Source organism: Lipophrys pholis (assembly GCF_963383615.2).
Source record: "Lipophrys pholis genome assembly, chromosome: 4".
Classification (NCBI taxonomy): domain Eukaryota; kingdom Metazoa; phylum Chordata; class Actinopteri; order Blenniiformes; family Blenniidae; genus Lipophrys; species Lipophrys pholis.
Window position 1 is genome coordinate 9,420,965 of NC_137637.1, and position 14,712 is coordinate 9,435,676.

The 14,712-nt window shown below is 42.4% G+C and overlaps 1 protein-coding gene across 1 annotated transcript in view; it reads left to right on the plus strand.

Annotated features, from left to right (window-relative positions):
* LOC308108549 (integrin alpha-5-like) overlaps positions 1-14,712 on the plus strand; it is a 103,451-nt gene that overhangs the window by 26,716 nt on the left and 62,023 nt on the right. Inside the window, exons 3-14 of the mRNA XM_080461595.1 lie at positions 3,270-3,370; positions 4,689-4,812; positions 4,919-4,980; positions 5,301-5,346; positions 5,458-5,583; positions 6,300-6,344; positions 6,507-6,550; positions 6,675-6,731; positions 9,096-9,148; positions 11,169-11,377; positions 11,605-11,796; positions 11,881-11,926. Of these exons, the coding sequence (XP_080317721.1) occupies positions 3,270-3,370; positions 4,689-4,812; positions 4,919-4,980; positions 5,301-5,346; positions 5,458-5,583; positions 6,300-6,344; positions 6,507-6,550; positions 6,675-6,731; positions 9,096-9,148; positions 11,169-11,377; positions 11,605-11,796; positions 11,881-11,926 (1,105 nt within the window). The remainder of the gene's footprint in view (positions 1-3,269; positions 3,371-4,688; positions 4,813-4,918; positions 4,981-5,300; positions 5,347-5,457; positions 5,584-6,299; positions 6,345-6,506; positions 6,551-6,674; positions 6,732-9,095; positions 9,149-11,168; positions 11,378-11,604; positions 11,797-11,880; positions 11,927-14,712) is intronic.

Genomic DNA, 14,712 nt, shown 5'->3' on the forward strand with positions numbered 1-14,712 from the left:
AATTAGTTTTTCATGGATGTTTTGTTAGACAACTAAACGACATGAAGTATTTTACTTTTACTTTTTTTTTCTGTACAATATGAAGTAAAATACAGATCTAATATCATACATACATACATACATACATACATACATACATACATACATACATACATACATACATACATACACATATCGATCGTCCATCGCTACGACGAGGACCATCATTTCACTGGTTCATCTGTGGGTACGCAGCTGGCTCGTGAGCCCAATCTGTGCTCTAAAGGTTCTTGTGCAGTGTGGACAGGGAATCGAGGCGGCCGAGGGAGAACTGTTTGTGCAGTTCTTCCTTATCTGCCTGCGATGCTCTGCTGCAGCTGTTCTGCTAGCTCCACAGGATTTGGTACCATTTTGAACCACAGGACGCCATTTTGATCTGTCGACTGCTGTGCTCTCCCAAGATGTAGGGTCAATATCGAAGGCCTTCAAAGAAGCTTTAAGGTTCTTTAAAGCCCTTCGTTTGGCCTCTGGAGCGTTTGCCATGTTGGAGCTCGCCATACATCAGTTTCTTTGGGAGTCGATGGTCTGACATGCGGATTATATGGCCTGCCCAGCGCAGCTGTGTCTGCAATAGGATCGTGTGTATTCTGGGTAGGTTGGCACGGGTGAGCACCTCAGTGTCTGGGATTCTGTTTTGCCACCTGATGCCGAGGATTTTTCTGAGGCTGGTGGTGTGGATGTGATTCAACTTCCTGGCATGGCGTTTGTATACAGTCCAGGATTGGCTGCCATAGAGCAGTGTGGTGAGGACTATAGCCTTATAGACCTTCAGTTTGGTCTCTAGAGTGATGCCTCTTCTGCCCCATACATTCTTGTTGAGTCTGCCAAAGGCAGCACTGGCTTTGGCAAGTCTGGCATTCACTTTATCGTCAATGACAGCTGTGCGAGAAAGGGTGCTGCGAAGGTACATGAACTTTTCCACCGCGTTCAGTCGCTGCCCGTTGGTGTAGATGTTGGGAACAGCGTATGGCTTACCAGGATCTGGCGGACGCATTACCTCCATCTTCTTTTGTTGATGGTTAAGCCAAAGTTTTGACAGTCATCTGAGAGTCTCTCAACGTGTGTTGCCTGTCTGCTTCAGAGGCAGCCTTGAGGGCACAGTCATCAGCAAAGAGTAGGTTGTTGATGGTATCAAACTTGACCTTCGGTTTTGCTTGAACATCAGACTAAACAGGATGGGAGCAAGCACATATCCCTGTTTCACTCCGCTAGAGACCAGGAATGGCTTAGATGTCTCCCCGTTGTCTTGAACTCGGGCCAGCATTCCATCATGTAGCTGACGTACAATGGCGATGAACTTTCCTGGACATCCACACTTTGCCATGATGCTCCAGAGACCATCTCTGCTCACTGTGTCAAAGGCCTTAGTCAAGTCAACGAAGGTGCAGTAGAGATCGGCATGCTGTTCCTGACACTTCTCCTGAAGCTGCCTGGCAGTAAACACCATGTCAATTGTCCCTCGTTCTTTCTGAAAACTGCACTGGCTCTCAGGTCGCAGGCCTTGCTCCAAATGTGTACTGAGGCGTTTAAGCAGCACTCTTGCAAGGATCTTGCCGGCGATGGACAAGAGGGAGATTCCTTGGTGTTCGTCACAGGACTGACGATTGCCTTTGTGCTTGTAGAGATGTTTGATACAGGCGTCTTTGAATTCCTGTGGGACTGCCTCATGCTGCCATATGAACAGGAATAGTTAGTGAAGTTTCTCTGTCAGTAGGTTTAGAGGCTGGGCACATGTGGCAAGGTTTTGTTAGTTAGGAGTGCCAGCCAGGTCTCTGTCCTGACATTTAAGATGTGTTTTTAGTCAGTTTGGTCTTCTAGTTAATATGTTTTACACAACCCATCACATTTTGCTTCTTCCCCCCACATCAAACACATGTGTTGAGATTTAACACAGCCTCACACAGGCAGCACCATTATGTTGACATTCGCTGGTTTGTAACAGTCTGTGCTCAAATCTCATGCCTTCCCTTTTATTTAGGTTTTGTTATATTTTGCACAGAAATATTAACTAACTTAAGTAAATTATTTTCAAAAGAGACTGATCGTTAGGCAATTAGTTATTTCCAGATTCACAAGTGGTTTAATATTAATGAATAAATGACAAATTTATTCAAATAATACTTTTTTATTAATAAATTATGTTTAATAATGTATTTGCTGTAAAGTAATTAATCAATCAGTTCAGGAATTGTTAATAAGTAAATTTGAATTAATAATTAAATGTTTATTATTGGTTTTATGATATTTGTGGGTTAAATGTTGAACATTTAAAGGGTTTTTGTAGATGAATTCAGTTTATTTGCTGAAAAAAACTGAAGTGAGAAGCGGCTAAAGGAGGCACAGGCTATAGGGTGACCAGACTACGGAGGTAGACTGAGATCTGTGTTGTGAATATTGAGGAAGGACTGTGGATAGAGAGGAATGTTTTGTAAATGAAATGAAAGCAGTGCGTTTGTCTGTCCGTCCAGTTTATCAGGTAATACAATGGACAATGGTGAGTGTTGAATGGAGCTCCAGTCATGAAGTGGAGAGCAGCATGATAAATAACATCCAGCGTGTGAAGGAGATCTGCAGATTACATCACTATAATCTAAGATTGGGAGAACTGACATTCTAACCAGGAGTGATGAACTTCTTTTGCTTTTCTGGCATCAGGATTGTAGAAGGAGTCAACGATTTCCAACATCACAGTTCTTCTTAGTTTGACCTTGGATCTAAAGAGGTTTTCCTAATATAAATCTCACTTTCACAGTTTTCCATGAAGACTCTGGCCCACCTGCCTGAGTTAAGAGTTCAGGTTCGTTGGCCAGAATAAGCTAATATAAGCCTTACTGTGTCACTTCATCAAATTAATCACTCTAACTTATTGTTGTGGAAAAGCAGCATGCTGAAGTAACGAGTTAAAACCTTTAGCAGACACTCAAACTGTTAGAGCTCCTTCTTCCCTGACCATGAAGTGCAGCCGTTTGGATTAGAGTTACAACACGGCCGTTGAGCTTTCTGATGCCTGCCATAGCATGAAGGATGGATTATTACTGCACACCTCGGCAACAAGGCTGTGAAATATCTGTTTACAGAGTGCGGAGAACATGTTGAGAACACTGCACACCAACCCAAAACATCTCTGAAGTCCCAATTTCTGGTTAATATAATGTGAGGAAGCTGGAGAACTCTGTTTCTTATATATTTATGTTGTATGATTTCTTGCTTTCTCTTGTGTTTCTTTGCAGGTGATCGGTACTTTTATATCAATGATGTGAACACTCAGGTTGAGTTCAAGTCCCACCAGTGGTTCGGAGCGACTGTGCGTTCCCATGGCAACAGAATCCTGGTAAGAATGGCTGCGTTTCTAGTGTGATGTCAGTTCAGATTTCATACAATTGTTGGGACTACTAAGGCCTTGTTTAAATAACATTGTGTTCAAGTGAAAATAGAAGTCTTTCTTTGTGTTTTGGGGGTCCATTTACACGACAACGGTGCTCGGTTTATCCTTTATTCTGTGTGTGTATGACTCCCACCACCAGTAAAAGCATTAAGATGCCTTTATAGTGTTTGAATTAAGTTAATAATTATTTTCCACTTTTTACTTTTGTATTTAAGTGAAGAAGTTTATTAGTGCTTTTTCAAAGTGTTTGTACTTTAGTTCAAATACTTGTGGACTAGCTCAAATCACAAAGATGAGCTATAATCAATCCGTCCATCCATCCGTCCATCCATCCACCAACCAAGCAATCACCCAGCCAGCCAGCCAGCCAACCAACCAATCATTCATACTACTGACCGACCAATCAATAACATTTCAGAAAATACAACGCAAAAAATAATTGACTAAATATTAAAAGGAGGTTTATTTGCAAACACACAGCTGAACATGTGAGTGTACATGCTTAAACACATGCAAATATCCAGTCTGACAAAAGTAGATAAGATTTAAAGTGGAAACCAATACACTGCACATAAACAAACAGAACAGACATACGACACTTTCTGGAGCATACAAAACATGTGACATCTAAGATTTGACCAGAATTTTCATTTGGATTGGATTGGATCAGACCTGATTTTGGGTACTTGAATGGGAGTCATTTTTGGTAGCTTTTTTATTAGTTTGAGCCATGTTGCCAGATCACTTTGCAAAACGTAGGCAGTATCACACATGCAATTATCCAGTATGACAATGGTAGATAAGCTTTAAAGGGTAAACCAATGCACTGCACATAAACAAACTAAACAGACACGACTGACTTTCTGGAGCAGACAAAACATGTCAAATCCAAGACATGACTAGAATGTTCAAAATACAACATTATTAATTAGAGAAGATCAGATCAGATCTGAATGTGAGTAATGTTGAATTTTATGTCATTTATTTTCTTGTTTTAAGCCATGTAGCCTAAACACTGAGCAAATATTCAACAGTATGTCCCAACCGGCTCTTCAGGTTTGAGGCCTCTATTGATTCTCATACACATTTGGAGGATCTCTTTACTTCTATATTGAGATAAAACATATTTTGTAACTGTCTTTTAGATTAACTATGATATGGTCTTATTTAACTCCAGAAATAGAGCTGCCGAGAAGACTTTAAAAAACGTTTGATCTTGGAAACACAATCAGCTCTGACTGAGCCTCCTCTCCTTGCTCTCCAGGCTTGTGCCCCTCGGTATTACTGGAGGACCGAGCACGACACCCCCTTTGCTGACCTCACGGGGTCCTGCTACCTCTCTGTGGACAGCCTCAAGACGTTTGTGGAATATGCACCATGCCGAACAGGTGAACTGCCGCCACCAGGAGGTTCGAGTCCAGAAAGAGCTACAATCAGTTCATAAAACACATGATTTACTGTTGTTTCTTGTGTTTGGGTGCTGCTTCACCACAGAAAGACACGGACCTGCCGGACAGGGCTATTGTCAGGGAGGATTTAGTGCTGACTTCACCAAGGTACACAATCACACAGGCACTTCAGCTCCGTTTGGGCTGATGTAAGCAGTCGGAGCTTACTCTGTGTACTTCAGCCTTGCAGAGTTTGTTTGAAAGTCATTATGAAATTGGTGACACACAGATTCCTCCTGCTACTGTTAATACTGTGTGTGTGTGTGTGTGTGTGTGTGTGTGTGTGTGTGTGTGTGTGTGTGTGTGTGTGTGTGTGTGTGTGTGTGTGTGTGTGTGTGTGTGTGTGTGTGTGTGTGTGTGTGTGTGTGTGTGTGTGTGTGTGTGTGTGTGTGTGTGTGTGTGTGTGTGTGTGTGTGTGTGAGTTACAGGATGGGAGAGTTGTACTTGGAGGACCAGGCAGCTTTTACTGGCAAGGTGAGCGTACAGGAATGTGGAGCAGCATTAGATTTTTAGAGGATATCTTCCACTGTTTTTCTTCTTTTGTCAGAGTTAGAGAATCAATGCAGTCACCCTTTTGTCCGGCAGGTCAGCTGATCTCAGCCACCACAGAGGAGATCGTAAAGGCATACTACCCGGCGTACTTTCTGTTGTCGGTCACTGGGCAGATTCAAACCTCGCAGGTTCAGGGGACGTTTGATGACAGTTACCTGGGTAAGGACGTACGTCTGGAGAAAGTTCTCCATTTAACGCCAGATGTGGATATTCATCACATTTTCAGCCTGAGTCTTTTGCAGCTTCTTGGCAGAAACACTGCTCTGGGTGTGCGTGTACCCAGAGGGTTTGCTCACTGACCCTGCACTGCACTATGACCTTGCCTTCAGTGCTGGCAGCTGGATGAAGTTGATCAAAATCTCACCTGCCCATTTTTCCCTCTTGCTCCTCTGAGGATGCATTCTTTCAATTAGTTCTCCTGTTGCACTGCAGACTGCCAACAAATGTCAACATTGGGCACAGTAAACTGAAATTATCCGCCGGGCTGCAGTGAATGTAGATGTTTCAGAACATCATTTCTGCATCCATGAGACTCACTACAGTAGCAGGATTGATTTAAAGAGACATTGGCTGTAAAATTCTGAATACAATCATTTTTCTTGTGATGGTATTGTGATACAAGCTTTCTGCATCCTAGCTTTGGTCTCGGTCTCAAATTCTATGTTGAACATGACTTTCTTGATTTAAATATGCTTTCATGCATTTGCCAGTTGTAATGTTCTTTATTCCGAGCATCAAGACTTGACAGGTCAGTATGGAAAAGCAGATAATGATATTAGTGCCCGCTCACATCACAACGTCTCAAGTTAAAATGCATCAAGATTTCAGTTTTTCCTCTTTCCCCATCTGTTTTTGCCCCCAATCCTTCCTTCTAGGTTACTCAGTGGCTGCAGGCGAGTTCAGTGGGGATGATGAGGAAGGTGAGGGTCGTATTTACAGTGCAAAGTGCCTCAATATATGGCTGAGTACAGGGCCAGCCACTCAAACACACATCTCGGTTCAGTCACCAAAATGACTATGAAGTCTTCCAGTAAGACAGAACCTTTGGAAACACATCTGATCATTATGTTTTTGTTTTACAGACTTCATCACAGGAGTTCCCAAAGGACTCATGCTGTATGGTTTAGTAAGGAGCTCCCACATACTTGTTTGACATTTCTTGCTGTCTTCAAAACAAAGATTCAATATCATGGTGTGTTTTGGGATCCCATGTTCATAATGAGTAACAGCTCTGGTCTTTTCCACTGCAGGTGTCCATATTAGACGGCAAGGATCTGAAGTCTCTGCTCAACTTGACGGGAGAGCAGGTAGGCACCTCAAGATTGTCTCACTCTTCACGTCTATGGGGACACATTTAGAGTGACATGTGCACGGGAGGGTTGGAGATCAAGGAATTTGCCCCTGTGGAGAAAAAGCCTACACCTGGGTTAGAGGTCGAGCTTACAGTATGCACCGCTGTGGTTTCTGAAAGTAGTAAATCAAACCCAAAAACTGTGTGTGTGTGTGTGTGTGTGTGTGTGTGTGTGTGTGTGTGTGTGTGTGTGTGTGTGTGTGTGTGTGTGTGTGTGTGTGTGTGTGTGTGTGTGTGTGTGTGTGTGTGTGTGTGTGTGTGTGTGTGTGCTTTTTAAACAGGAGATACTGATCATCTGTTTTTTAAACTACTGTTTGAGAAGTGAAACCCACAGTTGAAAACAGACGTCCACACACTCAGTCTAAGATTTGGGATTTTGGGAACCAAAGTGGAAAAGTCTTACAAATTGTTAATTAAGGTTTTCAAGTGGAACCGCAAAAATTTTGTTTTAATTTTTGGTGTCTGATTACAAGACAATGGTGCTCGGAGCCACTGAAAACGCAACTTTTTGAAAAAGGCTCCCATGGTGGAACTTTTCAAAAACGCTCGAGTTCCATTTCTGTGTAAATGAATGAAAATGGGCAAAAACGCATCTTTTCTGAAATGCTGTGCATGGACGTAGTAAATAGTTGTTCTGCACATGCTCAGTAGATGGAAAATAAGAACAATGCTTGACTCCAGAGTGTCAGGACGTCCAGTCCATTTTTTTCAGTTGTTGTGTAGATTCTGATTATTTAATTGTGACATGCCACCGTCGGGTTGACCCACAGAGGCACAGAGTCAGATTCAGAGTTTACCATTCTTTTTATTAAACACCAACACAAAACTCACACAGAGACACTGTAGTCCTGGGTCTCCCGTCCATCACCTCGTGTCTCTGGGCAGCTCCTCCTTTATGGGCAGAGAGGTGAGGCAGCACACCTGATGTGAATCAGGTGTGCTGCCTCACCTCTCTGCCACATACCTCCAACGCAGAGAAATAACCATTCCCTCTGGTAGTGGAGCTCTGCTTTACTGATATACTGAATAAATTCAGTATAATATGAAAAAGCGTAACAGTTATCCTTACAGTTAGCAGGAGCTCGCAGTGGTGATGGTAAACTGTAACATCACATACGTACGACTAAACTTACATATTCAGACACGCAATGTTTTAACTCGCCATCTCAAGCAGCCTTCTTCTCCTTCTGGGTCACATTCTGGTTCAAACTGGTTGAACGACAGCGACAGGCTGGATTTGTTGAAATCAACTTGTTGGACCTCAACACCCATGTGAAATTGTTAAGCTGTTCAATATAGGACCTTTAAGAGCAGCAGACACAACACTGAGACTCGAGCTGACATATCAGTGATTCTGCCATGAAAGCTAATTACCTCTACCTCTTAAAAACACCCACAATGCAACAGCTATAGGAGAAATTTTCTGGACATTTCACTGTATTTTGCACCAGAAGGTTTTATTAAAACTGCCTATATGTTGAAATTGTCATCATTTCTGGTCGTAATTGTTTGGTTTTTGTGACATATTAGATTTTTTTATGACGCATGCTCTGTGCCACAAGAAAGAAAAACTTTGCCGCTTTGTTAGCAGTCCAGTCCACTCTAGATGAAATTGGGTTGGATGTCGCCCCTGAACTAAAATGTGTTGGACATCAGTTCTGATTTAAAAAAATAGATGTTATTAGACATAATTATGCATTTTTCTTAGTTCCTGGTTTCTGAGATTCCTACTGGTTCCTGTGTTGATGCGGTTCCTCAGTGTGAACATGTGGTGAGGTAGAGCTAACAGGGTATCGTGTTGAACTTTATTTTCAGCCTCGGCTTGATTTATGTCTATCCGAGCTGTTTAGCACCTGCGACACCCGAAAGAAAGCCCAATCAACGGTCTTGTTTCTCACAAGGGGGTCCCCAGATTTCTGTATGGCTACATCACAAATCACTTTGAAGAGAAAGTCACCCAAGAGTGAAACGTGACCCTGATTTATCATTTGCCATGAAATCAAACCGGAAAAGCCGAGTCCCACAAGGATCTCTCGAAGTGATATTTAAAGGAGTTCTCATCCTCAATCCCCGGAGGCCTGGACCCCCTACCCCTGCACGGGCTTACAGGAGCTCCAGCTCTCAGCTGCATGAAAAGAGAGAAGAGGAGACCCCGGGGGATTGTGGGACTGAGAGGCTGAAGAAGGAAGCTTCTGGGGGATGGTGGAGGGGACAAAAAGATAAAAAGGAGGCAGAGTCAGAAAATGAAAGAAAAAGAAAAGGCTATGTGTGCTGCGGTGTGATTACAGGCTAACCGGGTCTTGTTTGTAATGTCTTCCAGATGGGGTCTTACTTCGGCTACGCGGTGGCAGCCACCGACATCAACAGCGACGGGTGAGTGCGATGACACAGACGGTGGCAGAAAACTGAGAAAAGAGACAAACCGAGAGCAGCTAGGATCAGAAGCTGAAAGTGGATGTTGAGTTCAGCGAAACAGTTTAGATGGTGGGACTGTTTCGCTGAACTCAACATCCACTTTCAGCGAAACAGGTTGATGGTGGGACTTTTTGGTTCTTTCCCAAACTGACTCAGGCTCCTTCGTGCTCATTTACATGAAAAAGTCCCTTCTGTACTCTTATTATTTGTGTAGTTTCTTTTTGAGGAAGGTTCTGCTTTAGATAATCTCACTTCCACTACTCTGACAGCCTCCACAGTTTTACTTTTTAAAACATCAGCGTGAACTCACCATGACTTGGTTGCTCTTTTAGCGGTACCCCAAAGGGAAACAAGAGCATCTTCACTATAAACAGTAACTGACGTTAAATCCTGAACTTCCCTTTGTACTTTATTACAGTTTCAAACATGTGAGCTTCACTTATTACGTGCTGTAGTTGTTAAGTCGATGTACGGTCCACCTGGTGCTGATCTTCGTAATGCTGTGTACTTCTAAGTGAAACAGAATATGTAAGCGATTTAGATCAAATCCTCAACAGTAGTGCTCATAGCTTAGCAGGTAAAGCGCTACACATAGAGTTATACATAGAGTTATGTCACAGGGGAACAGAAATGATTAAAAATAACTAGATTTAGCTCTAAATGCTCTCTAAGCTACGTACACTAGCTGACTGTCAGTGGGGTTTTAGTCCATCCAACATTTGTGCGTAGGGCTTACACAGGTAGTACAGGGGCTGAAATATGAACCATATGTGGGATTGTTCTTCGGTTCCATAATGACGGCATGTGTGGGCTCAATGCAGTGTTACCCCTGGTGTTTTGTGGGCCTCACCAGGACTACATACGTATGACCCACATCGGTGCCATCTTTAGGTTTCAGCTGGGTATATGGAAATGATTCTGTTTGCCCAAGTCTTACCCTCATGGTTTGACCGGATGGTCCATCGTGTATTTACCCATATTTGGGTAAACTTTTTGTATACAACACTGAACCCTTGGAGTCAGCCCATATGGGTTTCATTGGGTTTTCTCACATTCAACTCATTTAGTCAACCCGTGTGGCACTGTTATGGGTTGCCCAGTCTGAGCCCATGCAAACATTTCCCATTATTGACCTATCTAGGACCCAAAGGCCCAGCTATAAACCACGTGGGGTTCACAGATTCATGTTGGCTGGGACATGATGTGCTCCATTAGCTTGCGCCTCTCAACAGCGATACTTTTCCATATTAAGTTATACATTTTTCACATTTAACAGAGACAAGGAAAGCCAGTCTATTTAGTACAAAAAACTGTGCATGTTTATATTTACATGCTATAAACCAAACTCCCCACGCCAGCTAAATACACAAGCTCAGTGATCTTTCTTTTTTTTTATTGTTTTTTTCCATCTCATGTTTAATTACAGAAGGTTATGTTGGCCATGTGGATTGATTTATTGTTTTTTATGTATGAATTTTACCAACTTTTCGAAAAAAACTATTGACCCAAATTACATGAAAATTTCAGGGCTGATTTGTCATCATCCAAGATCCAATTAATTTGATTATGGGATTGCTCAGCTCATGTAGAGGTAAGATATTTCCTCCATTGTGGACACACTGGAAGTCCGTGGTGAACCGTCAGTTAAGGCTACAGCAAGGAAGCTGCTGTGAGCTACCTGCTAGCACACTGCTACCTCTGCTCCGGAGCTCGCAGCTAATATCTCATTTCGGCAAGTATCCAGAGACACCAATGTGAGCACATTGGCTCTGGTAGTGGTTTATCTGTGTACCCCCACTCAGTCTTTCACACAGTGACGTTGCTATCTGACAGGCTAGTTAGCATCGGTATGAACTGATGGCTAACACGCTTAAGAAATGGGGCATTTGTGAAGGTATGCGCTCTTCCCAGTGTCCATTCTAGTTACTATCTGTATTGATAATGCATCTGTTTCTTTTCTCATCCTGCTGTTTCCCAGCCTGGATGACCTGGTGGTGGGAGCTCCCATGTTCATGCGGCGAGGGTCTAATGGGCGTCTGGAGGAACTGGGTAAGGTCTACGTGTACCTGCAGCGGGCTCCTCTCCTGCTGGACCACAGCCCGTCCCACCTGCTCGGACCGCAGCCCTTCAGCCGATTCGGGTCCTCCCTGGCACCGCTGGGTGATCTCAACCAAGATGGGTTCAACGGTAAACATGTTTCTATAAAGTCCAGACTCACTGGAAATGTGAACGTCATGAAGTCTTTAATAGTTTACCTTTAAACATCCGCGGATGCTTTTTAAAATGTGAATAGATGGAAACCACTGACGTCTGCGGCTGATTCGGGAATCATTCAATCAAAATGAGTAACAGTAAAACTCAAACAGTGCTGATCACGCTGTAATCTGTGCAAATTGTTGTGTTCTTCTAATCAGACATGGCCATCGGCTGCCCGTACGGAGGAGACGACCAGCAGGGGCAGGTTTTCATCTATAACGGCCATCTTGGAGGACTTTTGGACACGCCCACTCAATCTCTCTCGGGCCAGTGGGCTTCCAGCTCTTTCCCTGCCGGGTTTGGCTTTGCTCTGCGAGGGAACAGAGATTTGGATCAAAACGGGTACCCAGGTACTGCAGCAAACAACACTTTAACATGATCACTTTTAACCTCCTTGCTGATATCTCCATTTGATGGTTTTTCTCTTCGTACAGATCTGGTTGTTGGAGCTTTTGGGGCAGGTAAAGCTGTCCTGTACAGGTATGTGGAAATATTAATTACTTCAGTCCGTTGCACGTCTTCATTGTGCATTCTTTAGTACTTATAAAAGTGTTTTAAAACTTCAAATGGTCTACAAATGGTAAAGTAATGAGCAAAGTTTTATGAACTCGAATGATGTCAGGGCCTATTTACACGCCAACATTTTCAAATGAAAATGCAAAACTTCGTAGTATTTTGGGGTCCATTTAAACGACAACAGTGCTTGTAGTCACTGAAAATGCAACTTTTTGAAAACGGCTCCCAAGGTGGTTCTTTTAAAAAATGCTTGGGTTCCAGCTCCCTGGAAACGGGTGAAAACACACTTTTTTTGAAGTGCTACTACTGTGTATGCGCACTGCGGCTGTAATAAATGGTTCTTCTGCACATATGCAAGTCCCAACATGCTAAGTACATAGTTTTTAGCGGTTTTACTGTTTCCGTGTAAACGGACACCATTTTCAAAATGATGCAATGTAAACAAGAAGCTTTTCTGAAATTCAGAAGCAATGCGTTTTCACTTCAAACTTTGTCATTGAATGGAGTCTCAGTTCACAATAGAACAACATTTCAGAGAGATTTTAAAATTTCTTGAAAATATGTCAGCTAAATTTGAGCTTGGTAGCAATGACACTTCTCAAAAACAAGCATGGAAAAGTAAGTGGTGCATCGGAGGATCATTTTATGACAAGGTATTTGCAGGTCAGTACTGTGAATTGGATCAAAAGTATTCTAGAGAGGCATAAAAATCCACAAAAAGCTATGGGCCAGATTGACTAAAAGCTTGCGTGCATGAAAAAGTCTAAACGTAATGTTTTATGCACACATTGAAGCAGATCTATGGAAAATGACACAATCCATATTTGATTTCATGACTTTGTGTTACAGATTGTTTAAAATACTGGGAGGAGATGCTTCTACATCTAAAACAATAGCACTTCGGCTTGCAGCTGATGTGCATTACTCCAGCTGGCCCTCCGTCACTTATATTTGTGGACCTTTTATTAGAAAACATTTGTGTTGTTCCATTTTCTTAAGTTTTCCAGCTGTGAGTTTGTGACAGATAATTTTTCGGATTGTGTTTTTATTTTTGGGATAAATTCTGATTTATATTCTGTCACATTCTGTTATGTTTGATAACTTCCTCCACCAACACCTTGAGCTTGATCAAACCACTCTATAGTGAACACAAGCAAAAAATAGTAACTATGGATGCATCGTTACCAGTATCTGGTATCAGATCCCTGATACAACCTGGCGAGTAACTATGTGACATCATGCGTCAGCAACATCAGCAGCTGACAGACAAGAGAGCACAAGTGATGTCTGTGGTTGAAAGATTCTTTAATATTATTGATAATGACAAAAGTAAGGCCGACTCTAAATTATGTTTTGCCAAAATATCAAGAGGAGGAGAAAGAGAGTTTGTAAAAGTTGTATCAGTGCACCCCTAGTTTTTAATGGTTGTTATCTTACGAAAAGTAAGAATGGATGTTTGTGCTAAATGCTGATTTCATTGTGGTGTTTATGTTAGGGGTTTGCTTGCTGAACGTCAGCTTATCGTCTACATAGCTGATGATTTTGGTCAGCAAAAAGTTTACTGATTAATTGAACTAGTTGTGCCATGGCCTTCTTACACCATCCATGCGCTGTATGTAGCAACCGATAATGTAATAGCTATCGCCATTTTAAATGTACTCAAGCTAGTAACCTGATAAGAAGAGATATTCCGTTATGTGTCCCACGATGGGAAAATATGCATCGTTACAGCAGCAAGTGGACAGCAAAGAATAGCAAAAGAAAAGAACATGAACAATGAATAAAAAATAATAAGTATGTCAAACAACAACAATAATTAAAGCTGCAAGCAGCGTTGAACGGGTCCTCGCACACCCGCCCAGGTACTTCGGTGGACTTCTTGTTTCAAGTAGATTGGAATTTCCCCCTGGGATGAGTTCATGCTGGAAAATTTGTACGTTTGAGGAAAAACTCACCAAATCTGATATTTTCCTCCAAACGTCTGACTTGCTGTTGAGTTTTCGGTACGGCCGTAAGTGAATTTTTTGTTCATTTTGGCCTGTTACATATGTGTGCCGATTTTCCTAGCTCTCGGTGTAACAGGATTCTTGGGCTACCTTTTTCCAATTTTGTAGTTGGCGCCGTTGAGCCATTTCGCAAGTCACATGTGTAACTCCATCAAATTATCAACATTTTTGCAAGGGCTGACGAGTGTGCAAAGTTTCACAAAAAGTTATTTATTCTAAGGCCCTCACAAACGCATCTGTTTGGGCTGACAAATAATGATAAGAATAATTAAAGCTGCAAGTAGCTTTGAACAGGTCCTCGCACACCCACGCATGTTGGAATGTGTTGCATGTCAAGGTTTTGTGCATGTATGCCTCACTTCCTGTTTCCAGCAGGTGGCATTATGCTTGATTGCTGTAACCATCTTCAGGCTGTGATCAGACGTGGACGCTTGTGCAACTTGTAAAGTTTTTGCGAGAACAGAGTTTGTATGCTTTTCTTCCTGTTTCCAGCAGGTGGCGCTATGCCCAGTGGTTGTGTCTCTTGACAGTGATCAGATGTGGACTCGTGTGCTTCGCATAATTAGTGCATTTGCTAATTAGCGTGGATGCTAACATCAGCCTGTGTGCTAATTCGCGTGGATTCTAACGTTAGCATGCATTCTACTGCTATTGTGTATGTTAATCAGCACTTATGCTAATGTCAGTGCATATGCAAATCAGCATATATGCCAATCCAGGTGTGTTATGCTCGATGGCTGTGAC